At 40.2% G+C, this 14,405-nt stretch overlaps 1 protein-coding gene across 3 annotated transcripts in view; it reads left to right on the top strand.

Moving 5' to 3' along the window:
• Positions 1–3,585, top strand: part of shoc2 (SHOC2 leucine rich repeat scaffold protein) — a 33,334-nt gene extending 29,749 nt beyond the window's left edge. For all 3 annotated transcript variants that reach the window (XM_061769410.1, XM_061769412.1, XM_061769411.1), the window contains exon 9: positions 1,594–3,585. In XM_061769410.1, coding sequence (XP_061625394.1) covers positions 1,594–1,802 — 209 coding nt within the window. In that variant the 3' untranslated portion in view covers positions 1,803–3,585. The remainder of the gene's footprint in view (positions 1–1,593) is intronic.
• The last annotated feature ends 10,820 nt before the right edge of the window (positions 3,586–14,405 follow it).

The raw sequence follows: 14,405 nt of genomic DNA, 5'->3' as shown, positions 1-14,405 counted from the left end.
TGTATATGTCCTTCCATCATTAATGGTGCCTTCACAGATGCCATGGGCACAAACTTACACCCCCATACCATCACTTTGCGCTGATAACAAACCGGATGGTCCTTTTCCTCTTTGGCCTGGAAGACATGACGTCCATTCGTCATTAGGGCAGCTGTGGATCAGTAGGTAAAACGGGTCATCCAGTGTCAGAAGGGTCGCCGGTTCGAATCCCGGCTCTGACTGTCCGCATGTGTCCTTGGGCAAGACACTGAACTCCCACTCCCAGTGGGCCTGGCAGTGTCTTGCATGGCAGCAGTCGCCCTTTGGTGTATGAATGTGTGTGTGAATGGGTGAAGGTGAGGCTTAGTAAAGCGCTTTGGGCACTGTGATAGTGTAGATAAAGCGCGATATAAGTGCAAACCATTTACTTCATTGGAATTGGGTTTTGGTGAGTCGCGTTAAGAGCATTTGTTATAAGAAGCATCCCACGTGCAGTGTTTTTCCTGGCTCACATTGAGGCAGAGGTGGGTACCATTCTGATCACTTGCATATGCCACACCTCCCACTCGCTCGAAAAGAAACTTTTTCTGTTAAATATTGAGATTTATTATATTGTTCTTTTTCTTAAATCATATATTATACAACAATGCAAAATTCAGGGTGTTTGGTAAGTGCAGTGCTAACAGATTTGTTTAAGTATAGAAGAAATACACAGGATTCATGTGAATGAAATCTGCCATGAAAACAAATATATGAAAAGTGTGCAGGGACTTTCTGAGCACCCTGTACAATTCACAGCCAGAGGCAGAACATTTAAGCCTCCTATCGCTCATTTTGCAAAATTTTCACTTCCAATGACTCCTTGTAGTCCACAGCTTCTGTGCTGGCCCATCGATGGCCACTTTGCAGCAGACAACCAAGTGCCTTGCTCTGAGTATGTTGCGAAAGGGTGTCTTCACCTTAGAAAAAAAAAAAACGAACATAAAATACTACAAAATGCAAAAAATACAATAAAACTATCGAAGTATTGAGACATTGTTATTATTCTGATACAAACGAGTGGTGTTTATCAGCTTTTGCAATCTTGAATGTAGACTGTTTTCCCTAAAAAATAAATAAATAACATTAAAGCAATGTTTTGAAAGCAATTATTATTGTTTGTCACCTTTAGAGTAGTGTTTTACTATGATACCTTCTTGAATGCTTTTTTGTCTACTGATGACTTATGGCTATCCGGCAACAATTTTAAGGTATCCAACCTGTAATTTGTGGATGGCTGTTCTCACATTAGCAGCAGCAAGAGAATTTTGTGTGGGGCCACATTGCATATGGCTTGTATAAAACATGCCATCTTTAGCACTTCTGAGGCAGATGAATTTGTCCAGCAACTGCGGATCAATTAGCTTCGTGTTAATGTAACTCCTTAACTTTATACCATCACTTCTCCTTGATGTTGTGTACTGAACCCTTGCCATGTCATGAGGCTGACAACTTTCAAACCTGACAAGTGACCATGTCTTTTTTTTATCACTGTGGTATATTTAGTTATTTCCAGGATGATTGCTCAGATATGTACATGTTAATATGCACACTCAAACTTGTCTCTCTCCTAAGGCACACTGGAGAACCTGGAGGAATTGTACCTCAATGACAACCCCAACCTACACAGCCTGCCCTTTGAGCTGGCCCTGTGCAGCAAGCTGTCCATCATGAGCATTGAAAACTGTCCCCTCAGCCACCTGCCGCCCCAGATTGTGGTCGGGGGGCCCTCCTTCATCATCCAGTTCCTCAAGATGCAGGGACCTTACCGTGCTATGGTCTGAGGAAGAGCCCACCCTCATGCCTGCTTGCCCATCCCATTCTGTGTATCATCCACTGTAAAGAAGTCAGCCACCTCCTACCATCAGTGTCGGGGACTAAGCGGAGGAGATGGAGGGAAAAGAGAATATTTCTCTCTCCGTCGTTGAGGCAGACGCATTGGAGTCTCTGCATTGCTCCACTTCATTACGGTCATTCACAGACCCCTGTCACCCACGCTCATCTTCCCATATCGGATCGTACAGGAGGAAAATATTCCAATCTTTTTGCCAAAACTGAAGACATGAATTTCTATATTGAGTAACTGTGACTAAGTGGCAAGTCTTTTAATCATATAAACCGTGCTCCCATTGCCAATGTATTTACAGTAATTACAAGCATCTGCTATGTGAGCGAGGATACAGCTATATGCAAAAACAAACAAAACAAGTCTTTGGATCGTCACATTTACTGCTGCTGCCATAATTTAAAGGCGTCATTCTTCTTTTGATGTTTTCACTTTTGACATAAACCTCGCTCTTTTGAAATGTTAATTGCTTCTTGACCACAGAGAACAAAGGTCTAATGATGGTGTGTTTATACTTTTTTTGTACTTTCTTTTTGTTTGTTTTCTTGTTTTTCTTTTTTTTTTTTTTTTTACAATTTTTAAATCTTTTTTTTTTTTTTTTTTTTTTTTTTTTTTTAAACTGTGCCTATGTTTAGAGTGATCCAGTGGTTCATTTCTAAACACTATTGTCCATGAGAATACAAAGACATAAATTATTTCAAAATTTTCTTATTACTGCTGTTTTTACTTTTGTGTTGCTGTTGGATGAATCTATTTCAGTGCTATTAGTAGTTATGAAATAGGGCAATTGGATTTTTTTTTTTTTTTTTTTTTTTTTTAAAGAAATAGCAGCAGTAGTTCTCAAATGTAAAGCTAGTAATGTATACGTATGAAAAATACCAATCAAAAAAAAGCAAGTTGGACTTTTTTTCAGTGTGGGTGGTGCCATGTGACCCCACCCCCATCTGTTGTGTGATAAAAAGAAACGTAGGTGATGGGATAAATGACCGATGTTTTTATATAATGTATACAAATCCTGGTTGTTGCCTTGAGTGTAATTTTAGTTCTGTTTACTTGTTTGATATTCTCTTCAGTGTTGGGCTGCATAGCTGTCATCCACTTGATCATTGACCAACATATCAAACATTTTTAAAGGACTTCACTTGGCGAGTGTTTCAGAGCCTCAAAAAAAGGTTTGATAATAAAACATTGGCAGGTAATCCCTTGACACCTTTTTTAAATATTAATGTCCTTAATTTGTCTCTTAAATAAAGTTCCCATCTAATTTAATTTGTTTTTAATATGATATTTTGTCCCACACTGTCCCAGTAATGCTGCTGCTCTTATGCACTTTTTTGGAATAAAAACATTGGCATCCTCTGTTCAACACAAACACAGTAGCCTCTCATCGTTTATTTTTCAATGGAGGCATTTTCTTTCATAAAGTAATTGATCTGTAAGCTTATCTTGTAAGTTTGCATCACTTGGAAAGAAATTAGTTTTCCAGGCTTAGAGTAGGAATTGACTTTCTTTTGAGGAGGTTTTATCCTGTCATTGTTAAGCGAAACTTACTCTCTTGAACAATAAAAGTTTGCATATCCTGCTTCTTTCTTCATGGCAAGTGAAATGACTTGTTCTGCTCAGCGTTTTTGTTTTATATCATTGAATGTTTTTTTTTTCTAAATGTGTATTCACTTAGTATTATTTTGAGTGACTGTACATTAAAAGTACCACAATTGTAATCAAGTTTGTCCCCGTGTTGCATCTGAGTACCACACATAATCTTTCCACAGTACCTGTATATTGAGCTGAACTGAAATGTGTGGTGTACTTTTTTCCCTCCCTGCAGAAGGATCTTGATGTGTTTTAGAGGCTCTGGTCTTGTTTCCTCTAAGGGATGGCCTTATGTCTGGAAAGTGATGCACCACTGTCATAAACACGGAGGCAATCAGCATATGAGGTAAGGAAATAATCCTCTAATAATGCACTGCTGTTCAATTTGATGTCAGGCTTTGTGGTGTAGAACTTGCTGCAAAGCAAAGTAGTTACACAAGACTTCTACAAATACGTTAAGGGAATTTGGTGGGGGGGAAAAAGGAATTCTTATATGTTCAAGATGGCGTCTGTTGTGCATGTAATAGTTAATTGTACTGCTCATATTGTTTTAAGCAGCCAGATGCTTGAAGTGGTAAGTTCCATTTCTGGTTCCATGTTAGTCATTACACTTTTCCTTTGCTATCGCTGATACTGTCTGTGGTGGCCTTGCAAAACAACACAAAAGCCAGAAAAAAAAAGCACAAATTGTGCCACGTTTTGGGCTTCAATCTATTTGTGTTTCCATGATGTGAAGACAATGTGAAAAGTGCCCTCAAGTGCTGTAAAGTGGACGTGTGTTTGATTTGCGGCATGCGAGCTGCACGTGATCCAATTTTACCATTCTCAGTAAACCTCTCTAATCTTAATTGTTGGATAGATGGATGCCGATTGTGGTCCATGAAGGCAACTGTGCGTGTGTGGGTAAACGTGAAAGTGAGTGGCGGTTTGATATTGGGGGGCATACAGACACACCTGCAGCACGTCAAACCAGCTCACAGTCCCGACGACAATGAAGTTTAAACTTCTCACTTTTCATTGTAAATATTGTGTAAGATAAGTATTGTTAAGTCCTTCCGTGAGGCAGTCCTTATTGTTTGACGATTTATGGCCGCGCGTTTCGGTATGAATAATTAACCCACAATGAATTGCGCGCTTAACACGGCAGTACAACTGTATTCTTAATGTGTAAATAAAAAAGCAACAACAATCAAATACACTTTTTACGAAGGAAAATAACAAAAGAATAGTGTGGCGATAGTGAAACCGTGCATTTCTTTGCACTTTTATGGTACTGCACCGTCACTGTGCATTGTAGAATCAACAATGGCGTCCCAATCGTTTTCTTCCACTATTTGAGAAATAAGCGGTCTCCACAAACGATGTAATGCTATAGGTTGACTGGACTGCGATTTTCACCAGCAGCCACAAATCAGTACTGAGCAATAGACATTGATGGCTCAAAAGTAGCTATTGCCGGATTGATAAAGTAACTGTAGTCTGATTACTCTCCCGGGAAATTAACGCGTTACCTTGCTCAAAATGGCAGAATTTTTGGAGTAACGCGTCACATACAAACAACATGCATACATACAAGGTAACGCGTTACCGGCATCACTGGTGAACATGCAGAGCGAGAATGTGTGAGGTGAGAAGACAAAAGGACTTGGACCACCACATGTTCATCTCATCCCTAATTAGGAGTTTATATAATTCACTTTGAGCACCGCTCTGTTGTATACCATCACTGTTTAGGATGACGAAGAATATCAGAGAGCATTACAGAACTTTTTTTTTTTTTTTTTTTAAATTCCTAATCCGGCTATTTCATAATGCTGGCATGCTGGAGATTTGCCTGGTTTTTTACAGTGTGCATATGAAGCAGGCTTCTCGCATACGGATCTCTTAATTTTAATGGCCATCTGGTATATGTCTGCAAATGTTCCCTTCCCATCAAAGCAATGTGTAATCATAACGCTAATCCTTGGAATGTGCATTGGCAGGCTGTCTTAATTGCCTTTCTTAAGTGCTTGTTGTGCTGTTCATTGAGTTTACTTGACAGACAACTATAGCCTATAGGCTGTTACCTTGTAAATTTGGTTACAGTTAGTTTTTTCTCCCTTTCCTGTGTAGCATTTTGTTTTTACTAAATCCGTGCATAGGTTTTCTCTAGCTTTCTATACCTCAAAGAGGTCACAGGTGAGCTGTAGCCTATCAGCGAACACAGGACGAGAGGTGGCTACACTGTGGACCAATCAGTCGCAGGGAACAGAGACTTACGACCATTCACCGTTCGTGATGGGCGCAGCAGTTCTTTTGATCGTATTGAATCATTCGAATCAGTTCAGTTCTTTTTCACATAATCATTCAAGTACTTCCTCATTCATTTAATGATCCATTCCTGAGGTTCACGTTCACTGAACACGTTCACCAAAGGGCTATGTGTTGTTTTTGTGTATTGTAAACTAGGAAAGGTGGGGAGATTATTAAAAAAATAAAATTAAATAAAAAAAAAAAAAAAACTTCGGCTAAATGATCACCGACATATCTCTCTCTCAGCAAGCTCTGGAACACCCGGCCTTCTGAACGAAACGTTCGCGAACGAAACAACAGTAATTCATCGACAGTATGTGCAATGTAGTTCTCAATGAAACATGTTTTGAAGGACAAATCCGGAGTACGCAGAGAAAACCCACGCAAGCAAGGGGAGAACATGCTACCTCCACGCACCAAGATTCGAACACCAAACCTCAGATCCGAAGCAGAGATGCTAACCACTAATCCGCAGTTGGGACGAAATAGCAAAATCGAAACTTGACTAGACTAACTCATAATAATCCCAGAGAGGAAAAAGTTGCAGCTATAATTTCCAATGTACTTTACTTTTTACGGGGTGTTCTTTTAAAAGACCTCGATGAGACTCTTAGAACACTTATCAGGTGCCCACAGGTGTAATGATGCATTTGCATTTATAATGACGCATCTCCTGCTCACATTAACCATTAAATGGTCCCTTCCCAATATGTACTTTATTCTTCGAGACGGAAGGGGAGAAGCCCGGTGTTCTTTTCACAAAGCCTGAGATCATAACCAGCATGCGTCAGCAGCCACTACAGAGTGGTGACGAAACCGCCGTTTGATTGCATTTTAGAACCACAAGAAGAAATACTGGTCCCGTGAGTCATTGTCCTGTGCTCCACAATGCAGCTGTACTTTGTTCAATATTGCTGGAGGGCAGCAGAGGAAAAAACATCAAATATTTTCTTTCCCCCAAATCAAATCTCACTTTCTTACCGCATGGATAATCATCCCAAATGTTTTCGGTAATACACCATGTACTGCCCTGCAGGATGCAAGCAGAAGGTTTTGGAATGGCCCTCGTGGTCTCCTCATTTGAAAATGTGTGGTTCGAGCTTTATAGATTACCAGATACAAGAACACAATGTAACACTCGTGCACACAGGCACAAAAGTGCCTTTTTCAAGAACAAACAAGTAAACGCATTTACGAAAAAGCTACAAAAACATTTACAAGGTAGGAGCTGTTTGGCTGATGTACTATATTTTTTATTCATTGATTTATTTTTTATTATTGTTATTATTGTGTGCTAAATTAGTCTCAGGTCTTAGTCTTAAAAGGACACATAGCAAATTTTCAATTAAATGAAACAAAAAATGAAGAATTGACATGCCTGACTACACCAATTGACATTTCAAGGTCATAGTGCATTTTAGATTTGTCCTGAAATTTCACCTGAGAACAATACCTCTAAATTTGTGTGTGCGTGCGCGTGCATGTTTATTTTCGGTCGATTATAGTTGTGAATAAGATAATAATGAAGAATATTACATCTTTACCACCGAACAGTATGTATTCAGTAGTGAAGACTCAACTCCCTCACCAAAAATAATTAACACATGATTGACAAGTTAAATTACAGCAAAAATAAATGAGAAAATAGTCAAATGTTTATAGAAAACCTGTGAGGTAAATTCATGTCCCTGTGTAACACTACCCCCTGCTGGTCAATTCAAGGACTAGTATTAAATAATAACAATTACCCCCCCCCCCCCCCCCCCCCCCCCACACACACACACACACACACAGATTGCTGGTGGAGGCTGATGCTGCCTGGAAGGCTCTCGCAGGAGACGACAGATGTCACTGTATCACTTCATCTGAACTGCCATGCATCAAGCAGCTAGGCCAGTGTTGCACCCAAAATAGTGAGCGCACATCAGCGGATCCTCTCCAGGCTGCATCGACCTCACTGTCAGGCTGCTCCAAGACCCCTCGGGGGCCCCGTCACACAGTGCAGCGTATGTGCATCTCTACCCTGTTGAGATTCGAAGAGACGCGGTGGAACCCGCAATGAAGATGAACTCTTCATACCACACACACTATAAAGTAAATGCAGGTACATTTCACATAGCGCTTCTCCTCATTACGCTGAGCTGGAGCCTATCCCAGCTGACTGGGCAAGAGACAGGGTGCACTCTGGACTGATCGCCAGCCAATCACAGGGCACATATACTGTAGATCAGGTACCATTTTGTGGACGACATACTTGTGGTTTCCCTCAGATGTTATGAGTGTGAACCCATTCATCCATCTGTTTTCTAATCCGCTTATCCTCATTCGGGTCACGGTTGAGCTGGAGCCTCTCCCAGCTGACTCTGGGTGAGAGGTGGGTACGCCATGGAGTGGTCGCCAGCCAAGTGCGGGGCATATAAACACAACCAGCCATTCATTTTTACATTAACACATATGTACAATTTCAACTCTTCTATGTACCTAACTTGCATGTGTTTGGAACGTGGGAGGAAACTGGAGTGCCCAGAGAAAACCTACACAAACAAATATACACAACAAATGGATCATGCGTTTTGAAATAAGAAGTCAATGGAAATAGTTTGAGAACTATTGTTCAAGGTATTCTAATAAGGGTTTGGTAACAAAAAATGCTTGCAATATCTGAGTGATATTAAAAGTTGAGCATGAAACATTAAGTCGAAGCACATGATTTGCTTTAGCTTTGCTGGCACTGGAAGAACATGCCAACTCCACACAGGAGGACCTCGAGTTGGGGAGGAACTATCCATCCATCCATCCATTTCACTTCTCCTCACTAGGGTCGCGGGCGTGCTGGAGCCTATCCCAGCTGTCATCGGGCAGGAGGCGGGGTACATTCTGAACTGGTTGCCAGCCAATCGCAGGGCACATAGAAACAAACAACCATTCGCGCTCACAGTCATGCCTATGGGCAATTTAGAGTCTCCAATTAATGTTATGCCCGGAGAAAACCCACACAGGCACGGGGAAAACATGCAAACTCCACACAGGCGGGGCCAGGGATTGAACCCTGGTCCTCAGAACTGTGAGGCTGACGCTCTAACCAGTCGACCACCGTGCCAGAACTAATTACATGTAACTAGATTATGTAATTTAATTTCAGAATTTATATTCTAATACATTACTGTGAGAAAACTTGTAATTAAATTACAGTCTATTACAATTTTAGTTGCATTTGAAAAATAGATGCAAAAAGCTCAGATTTTTTTTAATAACATTTCCCCCTCCTAAAGCCGAGGCTAATGATTGGCTCTCTCTGGTCATATGCCATTCTGCCATAGTCTCAAACATATCATATTTTTCCAAATATGACTTCAAAAAGCCACTTTGTGATGCAATCTATTAGTTTCTCTAGGGTTTTGAAAAGGTTTGACTCAGCTAGACTTTTGAAACACATTAAAGAACATTGATTTAAAATAGTTTGAGCTTTATAATTTTGGACTTTTTTATGGAACATTCACATATCTGGGTTGTCATATGAAGTGATATTGTCTAATTTGTGCATATTTGTCATTAGGTCAACATGGTATGTTGGTTTTTCACATTTTGTACATACATAATGCAACAAACACATTATTTACATTGCATCATGTTTTGTTATCAGTTTTTTTATTCTTGCAAAGAACAAATACATGGTTAATTCCAAAATAATGATCATTGGTTTGAATCCATCCATCCATTTTCTTTACCGCTTATCCTCACAAGGGTTGCGGGCGTGCTGGAGCCTATCCCAGCTATCATCGGACGGGAGGCGGGGTACACCCTGAACCGGTTCCCAGCCAATCGCAGGGCACATACAAACAAACAACCATTCGCACTCACATTCACACCTACGGGCTGGTTTGAATCCACTTTTTTCGTAGAAACATCCAAGAGTTCTGTTGATGCATTCATTCAAAATTAATAAAAGCAATCAAAATGTAATCAAATGTAATTAGTTGTATTACTTTGGGAAGGTAATTGAAACAGTTACACTACTATGATAGTTTCAACAAGGTAACTTGTAATTGTAATCAGTTATACTTCCAAAGTAATCTACCCAACGCTGGGAGGGCCTTTCATAAGATTTGAACCCAAAACTTCTTGACTGTGAGGCAGATTTGCTAACCACTAGCACTACATGCTAAACTAACAAAATCCAGCTCTTTAAAATAATATTTGTTGCATGTTATTGAGTGCTTTTCACCACACCATGCCTCCTGTCATGGCCAGGTGCATACACTATATGTTGGTCACACACCACCGCTGCACACACTGAACACACTCCAGTGTGTGATTATTTCCCCCCACCCAAGTCAAACGATTTAATTTTCTCAGTGAGCGCATAAAGGATGGATTTTGAATGAAACATGTTTCCCTTGAACGAGATAACGGTGTTCTATCGTGAAGGACGTGGAAACTAACTGAAAGTGTATTAAACATGTATTAGTTGCTCCGAAGGCGGCACGGTGGATGACTGGTTAGAGCGTCAGCCTCACAGTTCTGAGGACCCGGGTTCAATCCCCGGCCCCACCTGTGTGGAGTTTGCATGTTCTCCCCGTGACTGCGTAGGTTTTCTCCGGGCACTCCGGTTTCCTCCCACATCCCAAAAACATTGGAGACTCTAAATTGCCCCTAGGCATGACTGTGAGTGCAAATGATTGTTTGTTTCTATGTGCCCTGCGATTGGCTGGCAACCAGTTCAGGGTGTACCCCACCTCCTGCCCGATGACAGCTGGGATAGGCTCCAGCACGCCCGCGACCCTAGTGAGGAGAAGCGGCTCAGAAAATGGATGGATGGATGGATAGTTGCTCCGAAAATGTGATTATTTATACGCGGCCTGAAAGAACACGCTGCAATAGCAATATGTTTTACTTCTGTGCCAATTCTATAAATGGAACTCCCAGTTTCCCAATAATATCCAGCACAAAACCTGTGATATGATTGTGTTCGATCTTTCACGTTCCTCTGTGTGGTCTGTACTACATAAAACCAACTTCATTCTATTATCTGACAAAAATTGGATGCCGCTTTCTGCACAAGAGTTAACTCTTGGGAGAGAAGCTGACCACATGAATGACTAATGGAGTTCTCCCTCAGTTTCTCAAGAAGTTCCATTTCCTATCTGATCACCCAAGGGGGATTTCAAGTGTGCCACACAAGTGTAACGTGGTTGGTAGCAATAAAGGGCTCCATTTCCAATGTGGGAATTTGTGAAAATAACAATAATAAGAGATTCTTAGTTTGTTTTTTTGTTTTTTTGCCATGGTTGTGCTACCATGTGCCACATGTGTTTATTTTCTTGCAGACACAATGTATGCATAAAGTCTAGAGTGCGATGAGGTTAACTGGCACAGGCAAATACGTGTTGCTCATCAGGTTTGAATATTTGACTTGTCACGGCTCACTTACAGTATCTGTTGTCTCCAGCACAAACACGTCATGAGCAAAACCTGATGGACAGAAGTATCCACCTAAAAGCAAACTCCTGTTTACAGTGTGAGGATGATTGACGGCTTCCGTATGCTTGTAGACTTCATCCACACTTGTCAAGTGAGTATCACCCCAGCCAAGTTTTGGCCACAATTACACGGGTGAGATGAGCTCAGCGTTCCTCGTGTGTGTTTGTCTTGGAAGGTATTTAAAGCCTAATAACAAAATGCTGGAGATGCACATAGTGCACATAGTGGAGCGAGGCTCCGGCTGCTGATAGTGGAGCGAGGCTCCGGCTGCTGCTAGGCAACCAGTTGCGCACTGCAAAAAATGCCTACCCGACGGGTTGTGCAGCTTGCTTTAAAAAGTCTATCCATCCAGCCATGCATTTTCTATGCCAGAAGGTTCAGAGGTATCCTAACTGACTTTGGGCGAGAGGCGGGGTACACCCTGGATTGGTCGCCAGCCAATTACAGGGTATATACTGTACATATAAACAACCTCTCACACATTGACAATACCTGTACATGTGAAACAAAATGCACAAAACAATGTACAGAATTTCCACAACAATCATAGCAACTTCCATTCACAATTTATTTAAGCTCTAAATTAGATTGATTACTTGAATGCATGATTTTATCAATTCTACTACTTATTCCTTGAGGTTGAATGAGAAAACATTTGCCTTTTTATTGCTTCTTCCTGGATTTTGGGTAGTATAATGACTTACTGATTTGATATCGTTATCGATATCGACAGAAATGCAATGATTTAAAGATGGGTGCATCTCAATGAATTACAATGAGCAAACCCAATGTATTTCTGTAGTTCAATTCAAAAACTCATATACTTGTAGACTGACGACACAGAGTAAACTATTTTGTTTTTGTTGTTATTCTGAGGACTTTTAGCTTATAGCTAATGAAAAGTCACATTTTGCCATCCATCCATTTTCTGAACCGCTTGTTCTCACTAAGTTCGCGTAAGTAAGTAAGTAAGCCTATCTCAGCTGACTTCGAGCAAGAGGCGGGGTACACCCTGAACTGGTCGCCAGCCAATTGCAGAGCACATATAGACAAACAACCATTCACACTCCCATTCACACGCATGCATGTTTTTGGGATGGGAAAATTATTTTGCAAATAAGGTTGAAATTGGCCATCTAAAAAGTATTTTCTTCTGTTGAATGAATCTCTGGAATTAATAAGTTTAGCCTTTGGAATTGCAATGCTGAAATACAATAAACTCTCCTACAGTATTCTAATTTATTGAGATGCCTTGACTGGCACCCTGTTCAAGACGCCCCTTTGGCACCCCCATGATAAGAAACATGCATGGATTGACCATGTTATTATATACAGTATGTTATTAATTTGACTATTAATACAGGAATAGTATCAATAAAAATATGGAACAGAATCTACTTAAAAAGCACACTGAGTACGTTTACTGTTAAATTTTCAGTAGCTCTACAGACTACCACCGTCATTTTTCTAAGAATACAGACAATTCATTTGAATTGGAAAAAATGAGATAACATTGCAACTAGAAATAGTCAATTGTCAAGCAACAACGAGACCTCCGTCTCCGGTTAGCTTACACTTCTGATTAACCACTTGTCAAAGCAAGAACATTCACATGCAGCCATGGGACTTTCGATCATTTTCTAGCCCTAGAAATGCGTGCTAGGAGGATGATCAGTTCAAATCTCACACAATACTGAGCCGTGACCAAATTTGGTCCCCAATCGAAAGTTTGGCAACTCTGTTCTTGAGCAAAATGACCACAAATGTTCACTTGTACGTGACAAGTGTCAAACTCAAGGCCCCGAGGCCAAGCCTACTCAGTAATTTGTTGGGCATATGGGTCATTTTGATATACCAGTAATTTGATAGTAAAGGCGATTCTTATTGACAGACCAAATGGTTGTGGCCCATTGAAATACACTTCTTTTGTAACGGCAAAGACAAAAGTGCATAACGGGAAAGACATAAACCACTTCAGAAAAACTGTGCGAGTTGTACAATGTACATAAATAAATGATCCTAAATACTCATAAACTCATTACACTCTTGTCTCTATACAGTTGTAATAATGGTAAAGACATGCAATAGTTCTGACACTTTCACAAATTCTTCCATATTCGTCCATAGCTGAGAAATAAAACCATTTATTTTGCTGTCTGCTGTTGTGTGAATGCAAAATGGTTGCTCCGTCTGGCACTTCAGCTCACATAGCCCTCTGGTGTATTGCAACAACATGATGAGGCTCTCGACAGTGGCGTTAACGGTAAACAGATTGAGTGACAAAGACGGACCATTTGGATAAAAAAAAAAAAAAACAGAAAAAGGAACTCTGAAGACACTACGATGCATTTGTGTTAGTTTTCATTGAAAAGGGCATATTAAGCAATAGGAGAAACATCCGAAAAATGTAATTTGCATCTTTATAAAACATGTTGCAAATCACGAAACTTCATTCTAACGGTAAAGACATTTTGGCATTGGGTTTGAAACAAACAAACACAAAAAACTAAAGATACGTTCGATAGAATATTTTTTTCTTAGAAACAATTACGACCTTTTGATGGATAACAACTGCCAATACTTCAAATACAGTGAAATGTATTTTTCAAAAGGAAATTCAGCGGGCTATGTGCTTACCGTTATTGATCAAATTATATGAAAATGACAACAATATGATATGGCAATGATCACTGAAAAAAAATCCTTTGAATTTACCTAATTCGAACCTGTACATCTGTTGCACATGATTACAATGTGTTAAACTCGCATATAGTATAGTATATAAATTATAGTTATTTTCAAGGAGATGAAAGAGGAGGAAATGACGTAATTTGCCCCCATTTGAATCATGTGCAACCGATGTACATGATCAAATGAAGTACTTTTCCCCCCCAGTGTAAACATTTATGTTTCCAGTGGTCACAGCCCTTTGAGACTATAATGTGGCCCGTGACAAAAATGAGTTCGACACCTCTGAATTGTCCTCCACTTGTGCCGAGGGTCGCATTAGTTTGGCCGTGGATCTCCACACCGAAGATAGTTCCATTAATGCCACTCATTGTGTTTGCCCTCTATACTGCGTGGCCGCGGTGATAAAGCTTTTTTTTTTTTTTTTTTTTTTAAAAACAAAAACAAACAAAAAACATCACGATGCTTTTGCCTTTATTGGCGCGGA

This window comes from Phyllopteryx taeniolatus, chromosome 4 (genome assembly GCF_024500385.1).
Source record: "Phyllopteryx taeniolatus isolate TA_2022b chromosome 4, UOR_Ptae_1.2, whole genome shotgun sequence".
Taxonomy (NCBI): domain Eukaryota; kingdom Metazoa; phylum Chordata; class Actinopteri; order Syngnathiformes; family Syngnathidae; genus Phyllopteryx; species Phyllopteryx taeniolatus.
Note: the sequence above shows the minus strand (reverse complement) of the source record. Positions and strands in the feature narration are given on the sequence as shown.